General features: G+C 42.0%; 1 protein-coding gene across 22 annotated transcripts in view; it reads left to right on the top strand.

Moving 5' to 3' along the window:
* The window catches only part of Nrcam (neuronal cell adhesion molecule), a 254,523-nt gene that overhangs the window by 177,205 nt on the left and 57,445 nt on the right, over positions 1-19,873 (top strand). For 18 of the 22 annotated variants that reach the window (XM_026782354.1, XM_026782356.1, XM_005343815.3 and 15 more), the window contains 5 exons: positions 9,080-9,281; positions 11,396-11,413; positions 13,800-13,905; positions 15,818-16,014; positions 16,734-16,856. In XM_026782354.1, coding sequence (XP_026638155.1) covers positions 9,176-9,281; positions 11,396-11,413; positions 13,800-13,905; positions 15,818-16,014; positions 16,734-16,856 — 550 coding nt within the window. In that variant the 5' untranslated portion in view covers positions 9,080-9,175. The remainder of the gene's footprint in view (positions 1-9,079; positions 9,282-11,395; positions 11,414-13,799; positions 13,906-15,817; positions 16,015-16,733; positions 16,857-19,873) is intronic. The other 4 variants (XM_026782345.1, XM_026782374.1, XM_005343818.3 and 1 more) reach the window with 1 other exon arrangement.

Here is a 19,873-nt window from a genome sequence, read left to right as displayed (position 1 = left end):
CATTCTTCTCCCTACTTTGCACTGTTCGGAAAGACACACATTTTGAGATGCTGAACGGGGTACCACATCCTTGTCTTAAACCACTCATTTTATTCCAGCAAGAGTCACAAGGCTTATCTTAGAGATGTGACATTTTTAAAAAAAATTTTTTTTCAAAGAGACCAACGTGGCAAATACTCCAAAATGCTTTTTGTATTATTGAACAGCTGTCATTTTGCCACATGTTATTTGCTTGACTAAAAGACGAGGTATAATAATGAGCAATAATAATGCTAATGTCAGCATTTTTGTTAAGTTTTTAATTAGCTACATCTGACCCTTACACCTTTTCGGTGGTAGACATAGAAATTGCAGTTGACAGGAAGATAAACTGGACCACAAGGTGTTTCAGTCATCATGAATGTTTCTAAATACCTCACTCTCGACACTGGTATAGTATTCAGAAGTATTCAGAAGTAAATTGTTTTTTGTTTTTTTTTTTTACTTCGCTATTAGAGCAGGTTCCTAATTTCCTTTGAAAAAATGGAACTTTTCCTCTTTTGTGTTATATAGAGGAAATCAGTTGGCGAATGGACCCTGTGGTGAAAGTACAGGCCTGTTTCGATGGCTTGGCCATTTTCCGTTCCTCCACACCCCCTTCTTCTGCACTATTGTTGAGAGGATGAGACTGCTAGGGCCTGGCTGAGCACCATGCGGGTGCTGATGTGGTTGCTGGAGACAGGAAAATAGGAAGAGGGCTCAGCAGCACTGACGTCCGTCCGTCACCCTGTTTTCTAGTCTTGCTTTTGCTTTTCTGCATTAGGAATAAATTGATGTAATGCCCTTAGGCATACTCTACAATCACTTTAGTATAAAGAAGCCTCTGGGAAACTGTCATTATTAACTGTCTTTTGCTTATTGGGAAGTATAGATTGTGTGAGAAACACAACCCTAGTATATACCTTTTGGATGCACTGATATATGTCTATAGAACAACAGCTTCTAAAAATCCAAAACAACAGGACACATTCAAGGGGAACATCTGTTGGAAGACAGTTTGCTCACTTTGAATTCCTGGGTTTACAGCTACAGTCTTGGAAAGACACCAGTGCGTTTGGCTTGTCAGAACTCCTTCTGTGCTTCGGTTGGTACCTTTCTGGTTGCAAGAAATCTCAACTTGTCTTCATCCATTGCTGACAATATCTGTGGTTGCACAACAGACCACTTCACAATCCACTTCCTGTGATTCGAGGGGTTGGCAGGGGTTGAGTGTGGTTTAACATATCGCTGGCTCTTCTTTCAGCTGGGGCCAGAAAGCTTCCAATGATTTTTTTTCTCCTCCCAAGATCTCCTTCTGTGGGCTATCCATCATCATTAATTTAGGTTATATTTCCCAGAGAGATCAGGTTCAACACACTCCTGCTTGTAGGATACTTGGCAGAATTTCAATGCCAAGCATATCATATGGCCAAACCCAGAGTCACTGCAAGAGGGGACTACTTTAGAGTAGAGATAACTGGAAGGCGTACTTCCTGGGGGCCCTTCAATATAACCTTCTATCTACTTTTCATGTCTGTTGTAAGATACAGGGATAGAGGAGAGAAGGCATCTTAATCACAGGAAATTTCTCCCAAACTTCCAGAGAGCTAGAACATTGTTGGGGACACCAGGACATTTAGACTGGTTATTTGCAGCCATGTAAGGGTGGCAGGTGCTTATCATCGACCAAATGTTCTGTCAATGCTATGGCCACAACAATCTGTTTCTGCTCCTGCAGATCTTGGCCGACCCTACCTTCATTCCACTTTTAATACCTCATCTGTCCTCTGCTTACTCATGGCTGTTCATGCTGCTGTGTTTGACCTTTGACCTTTGATCTTGCTCCAAACTACTGTCCCCACTCTCTCTTCCTGTCTCATACTCACCCATCCTCCAGAAAGGCATTGTTAGCATTTAGCTGGTCACTCTTAATTCCCCTCCAAGTCACCAGCCATCTCACAGCCTTTGTACAGCCTGCCTGCCTTTGTTCAGACACCCACTCTGATTCTTTTAGCCTGGGTCAGGCTTGGGTGGCAGGGTGGGAGGGTTCGTTATAGGAGACTAAGTGTCGGACATTGAGAATGGAGTAGTCTCCTCTCTTTGATTTAGCTGCTGTGACTGGATTCGAGGTGGGATAAAGAGGGTATGTCTTTCCTTTTTCCCAAGAACAACTTCTTTTTCTCTCCTACTCCAGCGGCCTTTACTTCTGCAGTCGATGCTCTCACCTAGAAGAAACCTGAACAGTGCCAGTCGGATACCTGGCTAGACTAGTGTGGAACAGGTGTGCTCCTTGCTCCAGTTGCCACTGGCCTGGCATATGCAGACTTTCTAAATTAACCCTGTCTTGTGCTTTGTACTGAATCTCTCATACACAGCATTGGCTCCTAGTATGCTATTTATTTTTCTGTCATTGCTGTGCTAAGTGAAATAGTTGATGTCTATAGGATATCATGTATGATAAATAACTAGATTTGACCAAAAGACTGGTAGTTTTGATGATCTAACTTCATGTCTTAAAAGTGTTATCTAATTTTCTAAATCTAAAACATTTTAAGATATTGGGTTTTTTTTCCCATTGAGATGTGAAATAACTTTTAAAGTATACTTGAAACATGGTACTAATAACTACTTCCTGATGGCAAAACTGAACTGATTGCTCACTATTTTGTCTTACTTCGTTGATTTTTTTTCCCTTATGACTGTTATACAGAGATCTGTGTTTTTGTTATTGTTGTTTTTTTGGAGTCAGGGTCATGCTTTGTCGTCCACGCTGGCCTTGAACTCTCAAATCTCTCTGCCTTTACCTACCTGTGTGTAAAATCAACCTTTAAAAAATGTCTCGCCTTTATTATCTTACCTTGTTATTCTTTTGAAAGGCCAGGGCTGTCGTGCGGTATAATTATAGGGATTCCCTATTCACGTGTGAAGCAGTGTGGAGAGACCCTTGGCGGAGCCCTGTGAACAGTCATGGGACGATTCTCGTCCATAGACTCTGTCAGCCCTCTATAAAGATGGACAAGGACTAAACTTGGAGTTGTGATTGCTTGTGGGGCTGCTTGCAGAGTAATTGGATGAGGAAGGAGGATTCTTTCAGGATGCGGCAGAGGGAAATGAAAGAAGCAGCAGAACTTGTGAGAAGAACCAGCTGTGTAGGTCTGGTCCTTCATCTGTCATTGCCTGTGTGTCCTCAGCAGGTGACTACCAGCCTGCATTGTGGAGTCCCTACCAATATGCTGAATGCTAGAATTTTTATTTATTTGTTTTATTACAGTTATTGTGTTGGGGAGAGAGGTTGTGAATGCAGTGTGACTCATGCGTGAAAGTCAAGAGGGCAGCTTGTGGGAGTCTGCTATTTCCTTCTACCATGTGGGTTTTGGGAATTAAACCCTGGTTGTCAGGATCAGAGCAAGCACTTTTACCCACTGAGCCATCTTATCATCAGCCCTTGAACTTACTTTGGGAATTGTTAGGCAGACAGGGTATCCTCACGTAGGGAGGAACCTAAGTGGGATTCCTGTACAAGATGGCACTGAATAGTATAGCTTCAACTGCCAATTGACATAACCTCAAGTCATCTCAGGCCGTCTGTACTTTGGAATCTGATGGCCAGTTGCCATGTTTGTAAGGGATCATCTTGATTGCTGATTAGTGAAGGAGAGTCTTAACACACAGTGGATGGTGCTGTCCCTAGGCGGGTGGGTCTGGACTTTATATGATAGCTAACTGAGCATGAGCCAGGGAACGGAGGGAAGAACAGGTCGCCATGCAGTTTCCATCTTTGTCCCAGCTTCCATGTTCCTACATGGACTTGCTGCCCCGACTTCCCTTAATGATGGATTGTGATTTGAAAGTATAAGCTAAACAAACCCTTTTCTTCTGTGAGATGATTTTATCACTGCAGCAGATAACCGGTACAGTAGCCATCACGATTAGGATTTTTCTTCCCTCATCTGTTAAATGGATATATTTGAGTTGCTTTTCCTTTTTCTGTCATTTTACAATATGCCAGAGAAGATTATCAGTTATAGTGCTTGGAGGAATATGGGGCTTGAGCTTTTACTAGGATACACTGTCACCTGTTGTACTGGCTAGTCTTATGTCAACTTGACATACAAACGAGTTATCTAAATGGACAGAACCTTAACTGAGGAAGTGCCTCCATAAGATCCATCTGTAAGGCATTTTCTTAATTAGTTACTGGTGGAGGAGAGCCCATTATGGGCGATCCAATCCCTGAGTAGGTGGTCCTGGGTTCTATAAGAAAGCAGCTGAGCAAGCCATGAGGAGCAAGCCAATAAGCAGCACCCCTCCATGGCCTCTGCATCAGATCCTGTCTCTAGGTTCTTGCCCTGCTTGAGTTCCTGTCCTGATTTTTGATGATGAACTGTGCTGTGGAAATATAAGCCAAATAAACTCTTTCCTTCCCAACTTGCTTTTTGGCCATGGTGTTTTTTGGGTTTTTTTTTTGTTTGTTTGTTTGTTTGTTTTTTTGGTTTTTTTTTTTTTTTGGTTTTTCGAGACAGGGTTTCTCTGTGGTTTTGGAGCCTGTCCTGGAACTAGCTCTTGTAGACCAGGCTGGACTCGAACTCACAGAGATCCGCCTGCCTCTGCCTCCCAAGTGCTGGGATTAAAGGCATGCGCCACCACTGCCCAGCATTGGCCATGGTGTTTTGTCATAGCAACAGAAGCCCTAACTGAAAGGCTTGTCACTGTTTATTTGTCCTTAGATACTGTTTCATCTTAGTTTCCAATTCTTTGTAGAATCCCTAACTAAGGATTAGGGCTAACTAAGTCATTGTTTATCTGTCCTTAAATATTGCTTCATCTTAGTTACCAATTCTTTGTAGAATCCCTGCTGTCCTATTCCTTTGACTGAGGGAAATGAGAAACATGTCCTTTAAGGCTTCAAGCAGTTTGCCATGCTGTTTGTAGAGATCCTTAAAGTCTCTGTGGTCCACAGCTTAGCTCTGTGTGACCTGTGGTTGTCCTGATGTAACTGTGACTTTGTGCAGGATTTATGTCTAGTCTCTTTTCCCTGACCTCAGATACAAGTCTGTGACTGACAGGCATAGGAGTAGCTAGGGGTAGCATTCGTGTGCTTAGCCCTTACTGTAAAAATATCACAACATAAAAGTGACCATCCCTGAGTTGGAAACTGGAGAGCAGTCAGGAACGAGGCACATCCACATTCTGGGCAACCAGAAAGGCCAGCTGCTGATGCTCCATCCGTGGCAGTAGTTAGGGCATCATGGGAGCCCGGGGAAATTTGTTCACTGGTTTGGACAGCATAGATCAGCTGTGTGCACTCAGCACTGACGCCCGCCCCATGCTGGATGCGGAAAAGCACGAGCAGTGCAGAGAAAATGGCAAATGATGCAAAGCCTCCCTGTCCTGCTGGAGAGCTGACTTTGAAAACCTAAAATAGCTGCAGTTCTCATTTGGGAGAAAAACAAGATTTTACTTTTCTTCTAAAAACGAAGACGTCTTATTTAAGTCACAGGTCAGCTACTTTTCTTGGACTTTACATGAACTTTTTTGCCAAAACTTAAGATTATTCTTTAAAACTATATAGTAAATCATACTTCATGATTTACTATGAAGTTGAGGCAAAAGTAAAGGAAGCTTGAATTACATTTCTTTTATGGTGGAGAAAAGGATACTGAAGATGTTTTTTGTATTGTTTTCCATTTTACAGATTCCATACATAATGTGAAATACACTTTTAATGGAACTAAGAGAATTATAAACTAAAGGGCATCACTGCTCATCTTACTGCTGATCGTTTTGACAGCAGAGATGATCTTAATTATCAAGCTGACATATCGGAGCTGACAATAATCTTTTCTAAGGCTTTATATTGTCCCATAGTAAATACTTTCTTCAACATTTCAAGCTACCACGCTCCTTAACCTTCACTGGGGTGTTAGCTCACATTAAGATTTTATTCCTTTTAATCTCATTACGAAGAATCCCATTTGGTCTGTGGTTCTTGCTGTCGAATAGCCATGCCTTCCCAAGGTGAACACAAGGCACGTAGCTCCTGGCGGGGTATTGACGGGAACACTGAGGATGCAAGCAGGAGCTGCCCTTCCTGCAGCATTCCTTTCCCTGAGAGAAAGCTTAGTTTTCTGTCGCTGTCTTTGATTTTCAGTTTGATTGAGTGCTGGGGACTTAATGCTGCCCTTGAGTGCCTGGCATGTCACCTGTGAGGGCATTTGGAGGAGGAGTGGGTGATTTTTCTCGGGCAGGAGTCAGGGATGGGCTGAGCCATCGCCTTGTCCTGCCCTAAGAGCATATGCACTGGAGAGGATCTTGTGGCTAATGGTGCAGTTAACTTCCAGTCTTTGAGGAGAGACCATTTTTTCTAGTATGATCGTTCCTAACTTCCCAATAGTGTGAAGATTTATTTGCTCATCCCTCTTTCAGTAAGTGCTCTCTCCATTTTCCTAAACCTTGAGTTTTTTCTTTATCCTGTGCACCGTAATTTTATATGTGACTTATTAATTTCGTGTATACATTGAAAGGATAAAGCTAGCTAAATGATGCTTTATCTTATATGAAGCTTGTCTCATTGTTTTCTCTCAGTGGGGGAGGAAATGAACACTTAAGACATCAGGCAAAATATGTAAGGTGTGAGGAACTTAGGAACTGTGTATGCATAGCCGCTTAAGATCCTACAGGCATTGTGGTATATATTGTATAGATTTGGGGAAGTGTTCGGGTTTTCTAGTACCTGTTTAGAGAACTGAGTGCTTAAATCTAATAAACTTAATTTGCACGCTTCATAAACCAGGCAGGCAATGGTGTGCGCTCCAGAGCTGAGCTTTGCTGGATTTCCTCAGCATGCGTTGTCTGTAAGAGCTGCTTGTTTTGTGGTGCACCTTGTGCCTTTTATTTTCACTTTCCCTGATGCTTTTACTGAATTAGAATTAGCACCAAAGCAGTCAGAGCTGAGGCAACTTAAGAAAATGTGACTGTGTGGTGGCCATGTGCTATGTGCACACAAATGTGAGTTGCTTTAAGTTCAGGTCAGAAATTCTTGAGCAAGCTGCTCTTCCTGCTTCTCAATGCTACCTAGAGATGAATACTTATTATGGAATAAAAGACATACGTTCTGCATCTTAAACCACATAGTATGAATGTTGGTGTCACAAGGTCAGCCAAGTTTAAATCAGAATCCTATTGTTACCCAAACACACATTATCCACATTGTTCCATTTTTTTCATATGTCTGTGCTTTATCCCATGTGCTGAGCCAATATTACAATTGATTTATCTATGATGATTAGATTCTGGTCTGTAAACTATACATTATAGGATAAAAATAGTTCGGGTTATACCATGGTCGTGCTGTTTGAATACAATCAGTTCAATGATCTCAGGGCTCCATTTTGTCTTATTCTTTCTTCCCTTCATTTTGCTACCACAGATATGTATCTGCTCCCTTCCATGCTCCAAGCAGGCTGCTGAGATGCAGTAGTGTGTAGTGGAGAGTCAGTCTCCAGCCTGCAGGAGTCTGGTAGGAAAGATAAATATAGTGAAAATACACGATGACTTAAATAATAAGAGTTCCACACATAATTCACTAATGAAGCCTGTAGTAGCTACCTTACGTTATGATGGTATTGTTCCCTTTTACCCACCCAAGAGCCATTGTTCATGGGTGCCTTTGCTTCCTGAGAAGACACATTCAAGCTCTCTTTCCAGGCGGGACAGATATCTTTCTCTATGGCTGAAGTCAGGTTTTCAGTGCAGCGTCTGACAGCACAGTAAGACGAGAGAAACACAGCCCACAAAGCCTATTTATTTGTTATTTATTTATGGTTTCATTTGTTTTGAGACAAAGGTATCACTTGTAGCTCCATGATGAACTTGAAACTACTGTGTAGCTCAGGATGGCCTTGAACTCCCACCAATCCTCCGGTGTCAGCCTCCCAGGTGCAGAGATCATGTTACATACGAACATGCACGCATGTATGCATGCATATATACATGAACAGTATGTATACCATGAGAAATTTCAGGAATTCAGAGGTGATTCTTGGATGTTTTCTAGTCTGGACGATCAGCTGACATTTCTTGAAAAGAACCTCCTAAGTGATTTGTGAAAAGCAAATAAAACTTTTATAAGGTAATAAGGTGGATAAGGCTTTCCAAATAAAGGGATGGGATAAAATAAGACAAGGGGGGCGGATTTCAAGGCACACTGAAGGACTAACAAAAACAGAAAGAAATCGTCTAGAGAATAGTTACAAGGAAGTGGAAGGAAGCTGGTGGATCAGTCAGTCCAGATCATCGAGGGGCTTCAAACACCTGTTAGAGGACAGCATGAACTAAAATGGTGACTGCCAATATTTCACCGAAGAAGACATTTGAGGAAATAATTGATCAACACTTTTGGGGAGAGTGAGCAGAGGACAGCCTGGAACCCAGAGTTCAGCTGGCTCTGACATTGCCGCGTAGCTAAGAAATGGAAATGACCCGAGTGTCAGTGTTTATCTGTTCCGTCCGTGTTTAGGGCTAGGGGGAGACTTGTGGTCCTGACCAGAACTCTCCCAGCGAGCATCTTCAGAATGAAGAAGCCGTTAGGACTCCCTCTGAAGTCTCAGGGTGCTCACTTTCCAACTGGCTTCACAGCCAAGGTTTCCTGAAGTATTAAGAAAAACATGGGCCAGGTGGTGGTGGCACACGGCTTTAATTCCAGCACTCAGGAGGCAGAGACAGGCGGTGTCTGTGAGTTCGAGGCCAGAGTGAGTTCCAGGTTAGACTCCAAAGAAGACCTTCAGAGACACGAACACTCTTAACATTTTAAAAATGGAAAAATCATAATAATAGGAAAGGGTGCAGTATTTGCTTGACATCACCACAAATATTTCTGAACTGATTTTAGATTTATGAATAAATGATTATTCCAGTCTCTGAGTTAAATATTTAAAACCTAATTCCCATTTAGAATCCATGTATAATGGAGAGCGGATTTTTTTCTGAGCTGCTTCTTTTCACTTTTCTCTTCCAACTTCTAATGCATCCTAATTATTGTTCTTATCCCGCCCTTATTCAGTTCCCTGCATGAGAAATTATTTGAGCGTTGCCCACAACTCTTCTGCGAGAGAAGAAAAGGAAATTCCGTGTGTGGGTCTCAGCAGGAGAAGAGCTGATGCCGCTTAAAATAATGCCGAAAAAGAAGCACCTCTCTGCAGGCAGAGTGCCCCTGATTCTCTTCCTGTGCCAGATGATTGGTGCCCTGGATGTGCCTCTTGATCGTGAGTATTAGCAGTTTACATCTCTTAGGCCAGGAGGCAAGCCTTCCCGGTATCTACCACCACCCTGAACTCTGTTGATGAGGAAAGTCTCTGCGAGGCACTGAAAAGCTAATCAAAATTAATTTGGCTTTCACCTTCAGCACCTGGCGTTTATGAAGACACTGTAGGGAAGGCCGTGGAAATGGCTGGACAAGCTGTCTCTCTTTCTCATCATCTCTCTTTGCCTTGGGTGTCTTTGTTGTCCAGTGGCGGGAGTGGTCTGAGGAGGGGCTGGCACAACTGCCCCATCCTCCCAGTGGGCAGCCCCCTGTGGGAAGGACCGTGTGAACCACTTTACAAGAAGGTTGCAGAGCCTCACTTCTTGTCTCCCTTCATTGCCGAGGCATCTCTGAAAAAAGAGAAAGAAAACAAGAACACAGAGGATGGGTGTCGCCAACCATCACCCCTTTGTGTCCCCAGATCATCCATCCTTCATACCTTGTTTCTTCTAATTCAGACAAACAACCTCATTTCACTTTCTCGTTTTGCGCACTCAGTGTGAATTTAATTATAAGAATAGAATGTTATCGACAAGCCCACTGAATAGTCTGCTTTGGCTTAAACTATATGGCCACAGACCAAGGTGAAAAATTTTTGATACCGAGGCAGGACCTGAAAAATCCCTGAAAGGAAGCAGCAAACAGGAGCATCTCTCTCCTTTATTTCCCCAAAAGTAAAACGTGCACCACAGCCTTTCTGGCCCGAGTGGTTTGTTTGTAGACAATGAAGACAACGCTGAGTTCCAGCTGGATATATTACTGCTGCGTGAAGCAGAATTTCAAATCTGAGCAATTACTGTACTTCACAATTGATTTACCCTTTATCCCCAATTTACATGACCTCTTTAAAGCCATTAGCTTCCTGAGTAGAACATCTGTTTGGCAAGCTTTCTAAGGTGCAAGAAAGATAGCTGTTTCCCAGGGCTATGCAATTGCTGGGGTCTCCTTTTCCACCACAGAAATTGCAACTGGCCCCTGGAAGACAAGGCAGGGTTTCTGGCACACTCTGCTCACTGCCTGAGCCATGCGCCTCCACAACTAAAGCCCAACAGAATGCCACATTTTCATATTAAGAAACCTTAATCCAGTGACCTTAATTTAAAATATGTACATGTACATTTAATTGAAATGCTCATTTTGCCTGAGCCTATCAGAGCAGGAATATTTAAGTAAGCATTTGCTCCAATAGGTGCGCTGGAAAGAGGAAAAGGCAGTGAGGGAAATGCTTTTGTTCTCTCTTGTGTTAAATATATTCTTCCTTAATCTGACCGCTCAGTCTAACCATCAGGGGAAACCGGCACCTAGGGCTAACTCAATTATGGCAGCTAATGGAGAAGAGGCACAACCGTGATGAAAAGAAAGTCACGGGTAGCCTAGGCTCTCCTGCATTAACCTTTGCAAGTAGTAGTGACAGGCAGCCCTGCAGAATGATTGGAAATGCATGTACACATGTCCCTGTTCCTCACACCCTTTCTTCGGTACCCACAATCATCCTCCATCCTCCATCTTGGTGAGCGAGAATGCCGAAGCAGAGATAGGCTAATGACATAAAGCCATCCTAGAAATGTACGAACCGGAAATCAGTGTTGGATTTGACTTGGACGGAAGAGTGGTAGCAATCTCTCATTGTTAGGCATCATTATCATATGCGTCCTGGTGTCTGGGATAATAAGATCAGGCCCTACACAGAAAGTGACAACTCGGATTAATTGTAGATTTCATCTGTTTTTCAAATTGACCATAATTATCAGTGCAGCACAATGTGTATGGGATGGAATTAGCTATGCCTACTCCTGGAAGTGTCCCCCCCCTTTTTTTTTCTCTACAGCATCGCCTTTGTTCTTCCATATGCTGATGTGAGAAGCTGCTGCAAGGGCAGACAAAACTATGAGTGCCCGCTTCTTTCTCTTGTAATGTCACAACTGCAACTTTTACAGTACGGTTTTTTATTCTAGGTCAAGCCAAGTAGACAAGATGCCCTTTTTATCTTTAGGGTGCTAACTTTCTCATCACTAACATCTGATTTTCTTTAATCTTCTCTGCCCACTCACCTGCTGATACTGATGGGGAAAAAAGCAAAGCTTCTTGATGACTGTAAGTGAATTTCCACAAATTACTAGGCAGTGTGAAGATGTGGCTGTGTCCTTGTTTCTTAAACTAAGAGTGTGAATCAAGCAAACAACACCATGCTTTGTGATGAGTGTCTTTCTAAGCATGTTGTTTTCTGTAGCCAAATGCCTCATTTGAATGCTAAGGTACAAACGTACTATATAACCTGCATGAATAATGGGGATTCTGATGCTACTTTTGCCAACCTGCTCTTCTACTAATATACTAGCTGTATCTGCATCTGATGTAACTCAATGAGAGAATTCAAAACCTTGTAGGGAGGTTCTTTTTTTTTTTTTTTTTACAAATGACGGTTGGAACAGACACGCATGGTGACTGGAGTTCAGACGTGTGTGGCATACAGAAGCCTCTCTCAAGTTCCTCTTCTATGACTTTAGCTCTGAGAACTGGGTAGAACAGTGGTCCTAGGTGCTGTAAGTAGAACAACCCTGCAAAATTAGAAGATTGCTTTGACATACACAGAAGGCAGAACACTTCAGCTAATTGTTCAAGGGAGGCTTCCTAGGAGGAAACAGTTTTGCTGCTTCTGACAGCTGGGTAGTCTTTATCATCTACTGAAGAGATGGTCCCTTCTCAGATATTCTCCTTTGATGTTGAATTAAACAGACAAATCTTGGTAAGTCACTTATTACTACAAAGCATTTGTTAATTGACATATGACCTAAGCACCGCTCAGAAACGATCCGTCCAGATGGCAAACTCCTGGCACAGCTGCAGGCACAGGAGGGGAAGCCCTGCATTTGCAACCAAATTTGCATGTCTGACACTCTTGGACCCCACCTCATTCCCCTGCAAGAAGAACTGAACTGAATGACTCCTAAGAATCCCTTCTATCAATGTCTTTGTTCACCACTTTGATGTTGTAGCACCTCAAGAATTCCTTTCATTATCCCAAACGCTGTACTCCCAAAATCGGAGGTTGATCACTCCAAAATGAAGCTGGTGAAAATCGGAATCCCGAAGCAAAACTGAACAGTTCTAGCATTGGTATCTATGAAAACTTTTACACAAAGTGTGCCATTCACTAATCCTCCCAGTTACAGCTGGAAGCCAGGTCAAATTTTGAACCTCCCTCTTCTCTGAGGGCTACAGGAGTTGAGCCTTAAGTCTCCCAGCTAATGAAAAACAGAGATTCACCAACCTTCAGACAGAACTGCTGACTAGTGTTGGAAATTGACAAGATGAAGGCAGGAGGGTCCAAAGTGCCTGGTGCAGGGGGAAAGCAAGCTGGAGCAGGACTGCTTTGTGGCACAGTCCCAAAGATGCCCCTCACTTTGCAGCACACGCCAGGTTTCTCAGCCCTAGCATGTTAGCACTGGGGCTGGTAAGACATCCTTGGCCTCTACCTACTACAGGTAGCCATTCTACCCCAACCCTAGTAATGGCAATGGGAACTTTCTCCAGATGGCCAAAAGTCCCTCCCTGGAAGAGCAAGGGCAAATTGCTCCTGTTGCAAACTACGGCTCTTTGAATAACTTCAGCTGAAGATGTGCTTAGCACAAGCAGAAACTAGGTGAGAATTAGTCTCTGCTTGGTGCCTTCCTGGTCAAGCCAGAGGGTGAAGTTTCTGGTCTCTCTAGTGCCTTCCCGTTCTAACAAGAATCATGATCTTATGAGACGAAAGACACTGTGGTGGTCTTAGAGCAATTTGGATAATGCTCAAGGTCTCTAGACTGGCTCTCTTTAGATTGAATTGCTCTGAGTCAAAACAGTTACCTTCAAAGGTTCACAGTAAAGGTAATAATTGGGAGAACACAATAGAAACATCGTCTCCTAAAAAGGAGAATTTCAATCCCATCTATTGCTGAAATAAGAGTATTTTCTCTTCATCCCTAATTCATCTACCTCTTAGCTCTGATAAGGCATGTCAAGGCTCTAGTTTAACAGTATTTTAAATATAAGCATGTCAAAAGTATGTTTCCCTGAGCTATATTAATTTACATAATTAGCATATTAATGAGCTCGATGTCAGTGACTGTATTCTAAGAGTCAAATCTACTTCATAACTTATATTGAAACAGAAGAACCGTGAATTTCTCATTGTTACATCAGAAGAACAGTGTTTGAATATCAGATTTGGACTAGTAATCATTTTCTCAGACGTTTGGTATGGGAAAATGAAATTTGCAAGTGTGTGTGATGTTGCCAAAGGGAAGTTGTGCCCTTACTTCCCGACTTTAGATGAGTTTTAGTTGAAAACTTAATCAGGATTTACTGCTACAACAGAAGTTACTAGGAATACTTGTGGCATATTTAGTCTAAGGCAAGTGATTTTAACGCAGAAAAGGTGGCTGCTATCATGATAGTAAATCGTTTATTTCTTTACATTATTCCTCCTTTTACAATTAAGTGGTGCAGCCTCCAACCATCACTCAACAGTCACCAAAGGACTACATTGTTGACCCTCGGGAGAACATTGTGATCCAGTGTGAGGCTAAAGGGAAGCCTCCTCCCAGGTAAGCATGCTTCCTGCTTCCGATAGCACCTAAAATAGTGGGCAATGTCTGTGACCATAGAAATGTTTGGGATTTTGATAAAATAGAGACGATCATGCGGAGTGAAGTCTTCTTTAGTTGGATATTTCTTGATATGACCGACAGCAAACTCTTCTGTTTTTCTAACTAACTCCCGGCTCATTTCCGCCCTTTAAAGGTGTTTGATGTGTCTTCTTAGGTCCTGCATCTCTCTAAAGTTCCAGTTATAGGTTCATTGTCTCATCTCTCAGATTAATTCCAGCTCATTTGCTAAAGCCCAGATTTTTGCGCTTTCCTATTTGTGCTTTTCTGTAAAATGCTCATAAGTATTGAGGTGATACAGACCCTCTAATCTTGGTTCTGACAACAGTGGTTTATGATAAGGGAAAACACCTTTTACCCTGTGTTGCTTTCATTGGTTAAGAACAGTTTGAGTTGATGGCTTCTACAAACTCTCCTTCCTATCTCTCTACTGGCCATGGAATAGTCCTACAACTGTTCGTTGTACTTATCAGGGCTCTTCCTAATTCAGTCTAAATAAAGTACAATAAAGATGGGGGACTGAGGGGAATCTGCTGGACTGTCACCCAAAGCCCTCCAGAATGTCACACAACAGTTCCGTAGGATGGAGAATTCTGTAGCGCTTGATTGTTAAAATATAAGATGTTAAATAACTATTACTTTGTAACTGTTAAATCTTATGACAGTTAAATTGTAGCTAGGTACACTAATTTAAAAATAAGGAGGATAAGTGTTTTAGGTATTTTATTTGCACATCTATATATTATAAGCTTCTTAAACTAGAACCTGAGGGGGACCAAAAACTGCCTGGCAACACTTCCATCAACGTTCTACTCCGGACGGCAGCACCGACATGCTGCTGAAAACCATTTTCAAACAGGCCTCCACATGCCCTTCACTTTTACTCTTACGTAAGGCCATACAAACATGGCAGAACTTCTTGTCAGTGGTCAGTGCTGATGGCTTTTCGCTGTGAGAATGACCCTGTGTACTGTGGGATGCTCCCAGTATCTTTGCCCTCTGCCCACGAGATGCCTGTAGCCTATACCACTGCTACTGCCTGCCTAGCTTTAGCAAGCATAAGTAGCAAGACAAGAAATTCAAGTTGGAAAACACAGGGAAGTTAGATGTGTATGTTGCCATCATCTTGCCGTCACTGAGGTATGACTAATTAGGAAGTATGTAATCACAAGAGCACTGTGACGTCTATGGGAGGGCATCTTTTATAGAACTAAACTGAGAAAAATAAATTTGGGTTGGCAATTTGGCATATCTCCTAAAATTTGTATAATTATTTCTAGAATTAAAAATTCTAAAAATACACCTTATGTAGAGTTGCCACTTTTAACAACTAAAACATTTAATAACATTTAAGATACCCATAGTCTTAACTCCCCCCCCCCCAGCCTCCAGTTTGTACTTGGGTAACTTGAAACAGATCTGGTCAATTTCCCACTCAAAGATAATACAGTGCTGTTGGAGGCTTTCTTGTTCCGTTTCAGCCTAGAATACATTTTTATAGACAGCTCAACTGTGCATGAACAATGGGGTTTACAATAAAAATGTTAATAAAGTTCAGAGATTATACCTTAAAGTACTGTTTTTTTAATTTTATTTAGATAAATGGCAGGCAATTTGTATTAAATTTGAATTGATTTAAAAAGATTTGTATGCCTCAAAATGTAAAAACATCACATTTTTTTTCAGTGTTGTGATTTAATTTAATATTTTAAGCAAGGGGGCCTTTTACTAAATATTAAAATCTAACAATTATTCTCGGAACCCCATAAAGCCCAAGGTTTTTTTATGGGGACTATAACCCTATTTTTCTAGACCATTAATGAGCTTAACCCTTGATGTGTTTGTTGGGCAGCTTCTCCTGGACTCGCAATGGAACTCATTTTGACATCGACAAAGACCCTCTGGTCACCATGAAGCCTGGCTCAGGAACACTCATCATCAACATCATCACTGAGGGGAAAGCAGAGACCTATGAAGGAGTCTACCAGTGCACAGCAAGGAACGAGCGTGGCGCTGCTGTCTCTAATAACATTGTGGTCCGCCCATCCAGTAAGGGAGATTTGACCTCTATATAGTAGTGACCGTTTGCAGTTGTGGCTATTTTGAAAACATTTAAAAGTACATACCTTTTGAAATTATGGGTAAAGAAATTGCAATTCATCATGAGACTTTCCATTCATAGAAATAACTTCTAGTTGGTATTTTTCTTTCTTTGTGTATATGTATATAAAACCAGCTTAGCCTGAAATTGATATCAATATATGGTATATATTCTCTTACACATCTTATAAGTGAGTATACATATATAATACTGTATGAAATTCAGATGTGTATATATTTACTTATTTAGCAAATATGCTGACATTTATGTTTTTCCCATTCTCTATGGAGAACATGCCTGTATCAAAGCCAGTATCTTATTGGTGTATTAGTGTGAATTATTAGATAATGGATTAGTGGCTTGAATAACACTATCAATGATAATAATTGTTATTTATGTTAACATATATTATATATATAATTATATTATTATATGTTATTATGTTAGCATATAATAATAAATGAAATTTTTCTTTTTTCCCCTATTATAGTTTGTGTTTTGCAAAAAAGTCTCTAACACCTTATTTAAAGCAGTTTTATCATTCAATGTATATAAATTCTAAGTTACTGTTTTCCAAAAACTTTGGGTGTCTTTCTTTGTATTTTTGCCATCTTTTTATTTTCTCTTGAAGGCATAACTCAGAAAGTTTTTGGTTTTTACTTAACAGGGTCTCCCTTGTGGACCAAAGAAAGACTTGAACCAATCACACTTCGAAATGGTCAGTCATTGGTACTTCCCTGTAGGCCTCCAATTGGATTACCACCAGCCATAATATTTTGGATGGATAACTGTAAGTCTTATCACTATGAGTTTTCTTCAATCTTCTTGTAGTTATTAGTTGTCTTAACACTTTACTTCCTCTTAAGAGTCGTAAAGTGCTTCGGAATGATTGATAGGTGCTCAGAGAAACAGCTGCCTAGTGATGTTAAGTGCCATGCAACATCATTCATTCTTAGTGACAAAAGTACCATGCCACGCCATTCATTCACTGCTCCATGCGCTGCTAGAGATTAACAACAACAGAAAATACAAGCCCAGTGCCAACCAGTCTTCCTTCCTAGACAACAAGGGTCAGCTGAGACAGAAAAGGAAGTGGACAGCAAATGTGTCTTGAAAATCTGTGTCAGTCAACAATGAATTTTCCCAAATGTGTCTTGAAAATCTGTATCAGTCAACAATGAATTTTCTGGAAGAAAACAGAGCACAAATGTGAGCCCCGAGCTAATGGGCTGGGCTGAGAGGGTACTCGAGTGACCACCGGCATATCTGTGTGCAAGGGGGGCTTTGGTGCCAGCCCTAAGGAGAAGCATCCCTAGGGTGAAAAAACAGAAAAAACAAACAAACAAACAAAAAAGTGACCATAGTAAAAGAGCCAACGGGAAGGAGGATGTTAGTGTCAGGGGATCAAAGGGACTCAGTGGGAAGGGCTTTTTTTACCCTCTCTCTCTGAACGAAATAGGAAAATGTTGAAGGGGCACATTTATCTTAAATAAAATAATTAGGAAAAGGTTCATTTCCATTATGGGTGGAGAGCATGGAGAGCAAAAGAGAACTGGGGGAGGGGCCAGGATGTGGCTCAGCATGTGGCTTAGTGGCAGACCACTAGCCTAGACTCTCTAAGACCCTAGGTTTATTGCCCAGCACTTGAACAAGAGAGGGGAGTGGAGGTCAATTAGGTGTGCATTGCTGCAATCCAGGGCATGGCTAATGGTGCTTGGACTTGAGAGGTAGCCCCAGAGAGGGTCTGACTCTGGATATGATGGGAGGGTACAGCCTCCATAGAGGGAGAGATAGGACTATGTGGAAAAGAGTCAGGGATGAATATAAAGTTTAGAGACTGAACACTGATTGAAAAATAGGAGACTCCTTTCCTGAAACCTCAAAGGCTAGTAGCGGAGGAAATTAGGTTACTTCTATTATTTCATATCTTTAGGGTTTCTTTTTTTTTAATCACCCCAAACAGCTAATATTTATTGAGCCTTTACTGGGTTCCTTTGCCAAGGATATCGCATGGATTCTCCAGGATGTGGCTTACAACCAGCTGAGGCATATCGAGTCATCCTCTCCATTTTCCCAGCAGGGAAACTGGAACAAGGAGAAATGACATGTGCTAGAAAATTTCAAATGTGTCTACTTTTGACCTAGTCATTGACAGAAATATTTATTGTTATAACCCCCCACCCACCAGAGCTATTGTGTTAGCATGCTATCTCGGAGGTGGCACAAAACTTGGCTTAGAAATTAAGGAGCCATAAGAGGTCCAAGACATGCTCATAACAGTAGGCTCAGCAAAGGTCAGGGGTATGAGGCAGGGGATAAGCCAGGGTTGCAGTCAGCAGGGTCTGAATTCTTAGAGTATAAAGGCATAGGGAAACAACCGTGGGCTGAATGAGATAATTTAGACATTCACTACTGGAGGTAGAGAACTGAGCTGTTGATTGCCTTGACAGGTTACCTCGTCTAGGGTTAGTAACCGTCTGGCAGTTCAGTTATTCCAGGGTCCCGGAGAGGCACTATCTGTAAGATAAATGGGCTAGTAGAGAAGAAGGAGGCCATGCTACATTTGTCAGAGCCTCTGTTTATTAGAGATGGGGTACAGCTTTATATATGGTAAGGAGTTGGGGGATGGGCACAGGGGTCTGAGCTCTTGCCACGTGGTTCACATTGGTCACGTAGCCAGGAGGTTACCTTCGGTCAGGTCACTGTAGGCCAAGAAGTCACAAGTTGCCGCACCTAGTTCCCTAGATAGTTTGGAATGTGGGGTGGGTTCTGCTAACAGATAGCTCTCCATCAGCCAACTTGGGTGTGGGGTAGGCTCTGTCAATAGAACAATTCCTAACACAATTATGGGTGTGGGGTTCTCTGTAGACTCCCCAGGGTGATGGTTCCTGCAATGATTTTAGGAGGAAATTGGCTCCCAACACTGAGCCTCGGGGCTAACACCAAGAGCCTTGCAAGAGTTTAGGGAAATACAGGAAAAAAATCAAATGAGAAGGAGCAGTGGCTGAGGCCGAAAGAGTCCCTGGAGGCATAGCACAGTGTTGCATGGAGCGTGTGGAGAAGTCAGGCTATGAAAATAGTAATGGCTGCGGAGTGAAGCTGATGGATAGCATGAGCCCTGGGAAAGGACTGCTAGATCTGTAAGAACACCGCTGTGACCTTGAAAGGGACCTACCTGTAGAGCGAAGGGTGGGAACGCCTGCAAAAGATTTGCACAAAATACCCTATTCTCAGAGACCTGACTCCCTCTGCCATCACAGGCTGCAAACCTCACTGAGGGGAAAATCAGAGTCTTAACACTTCATATTCATTGTTGGCTCATGAAACCACTCAAAGAAAGTGTGACGAGCTTTATTTATGCGGCAGCTCTTATGGATTTTGAGGGCATAAGCAAACAAATCCAATATAAAGGAGTGATGTATGGCTTCGAGAGTAACACTCTTCAAATATCACCATCAAAATTAGATGCATTAATCGCTCTTATTCAGAAATGATTTCTTGTTTGCTTAATAAAGAAATATGTCACATGGAAACTCTCCAGATAATCTGAATATATCACTAATGCTTCCTGCATGGCACAGCTGACAATATGTATGATATCATAAATTTTTAAATGGCAGCAAACCATCCGCCTTTCAAATGAGCTTGCATCTGAAATATGAGGAGAAGCTGAATCCCTGCAACACTCTCGCTTTATGCATCATAAAAAAATATCCCTATCTGCATAATCTTTTCTCCAAGTGTAATACAAAGAACCTCAAGGGCAACCTCATGCCCCCTATTGATGTCCTGTTGTCTCGCATCTGA

The sequence above is a fragment of the Microtus ochrogaster genome, chromosome 1, assembly GCF_000317375.1.
Source record: "Microtus ochrogaster isolate Prairie Vole_2 chromosome 1, MicOch1.0, whole genome shotgun sequence".
Classification (NCBI taxonomy): domain Eukaryota; kingdom Metazoa; phylum Chordata; class Mammalia; order Rodentia; family Cricetidae; genus Microtus; species Microtus ochrogaster.
The sequence above is the reverse complement of the archived record's forward strand: the minus strand, read 5'-3'. Positions and strand labels throughout refer to the sequence as shown.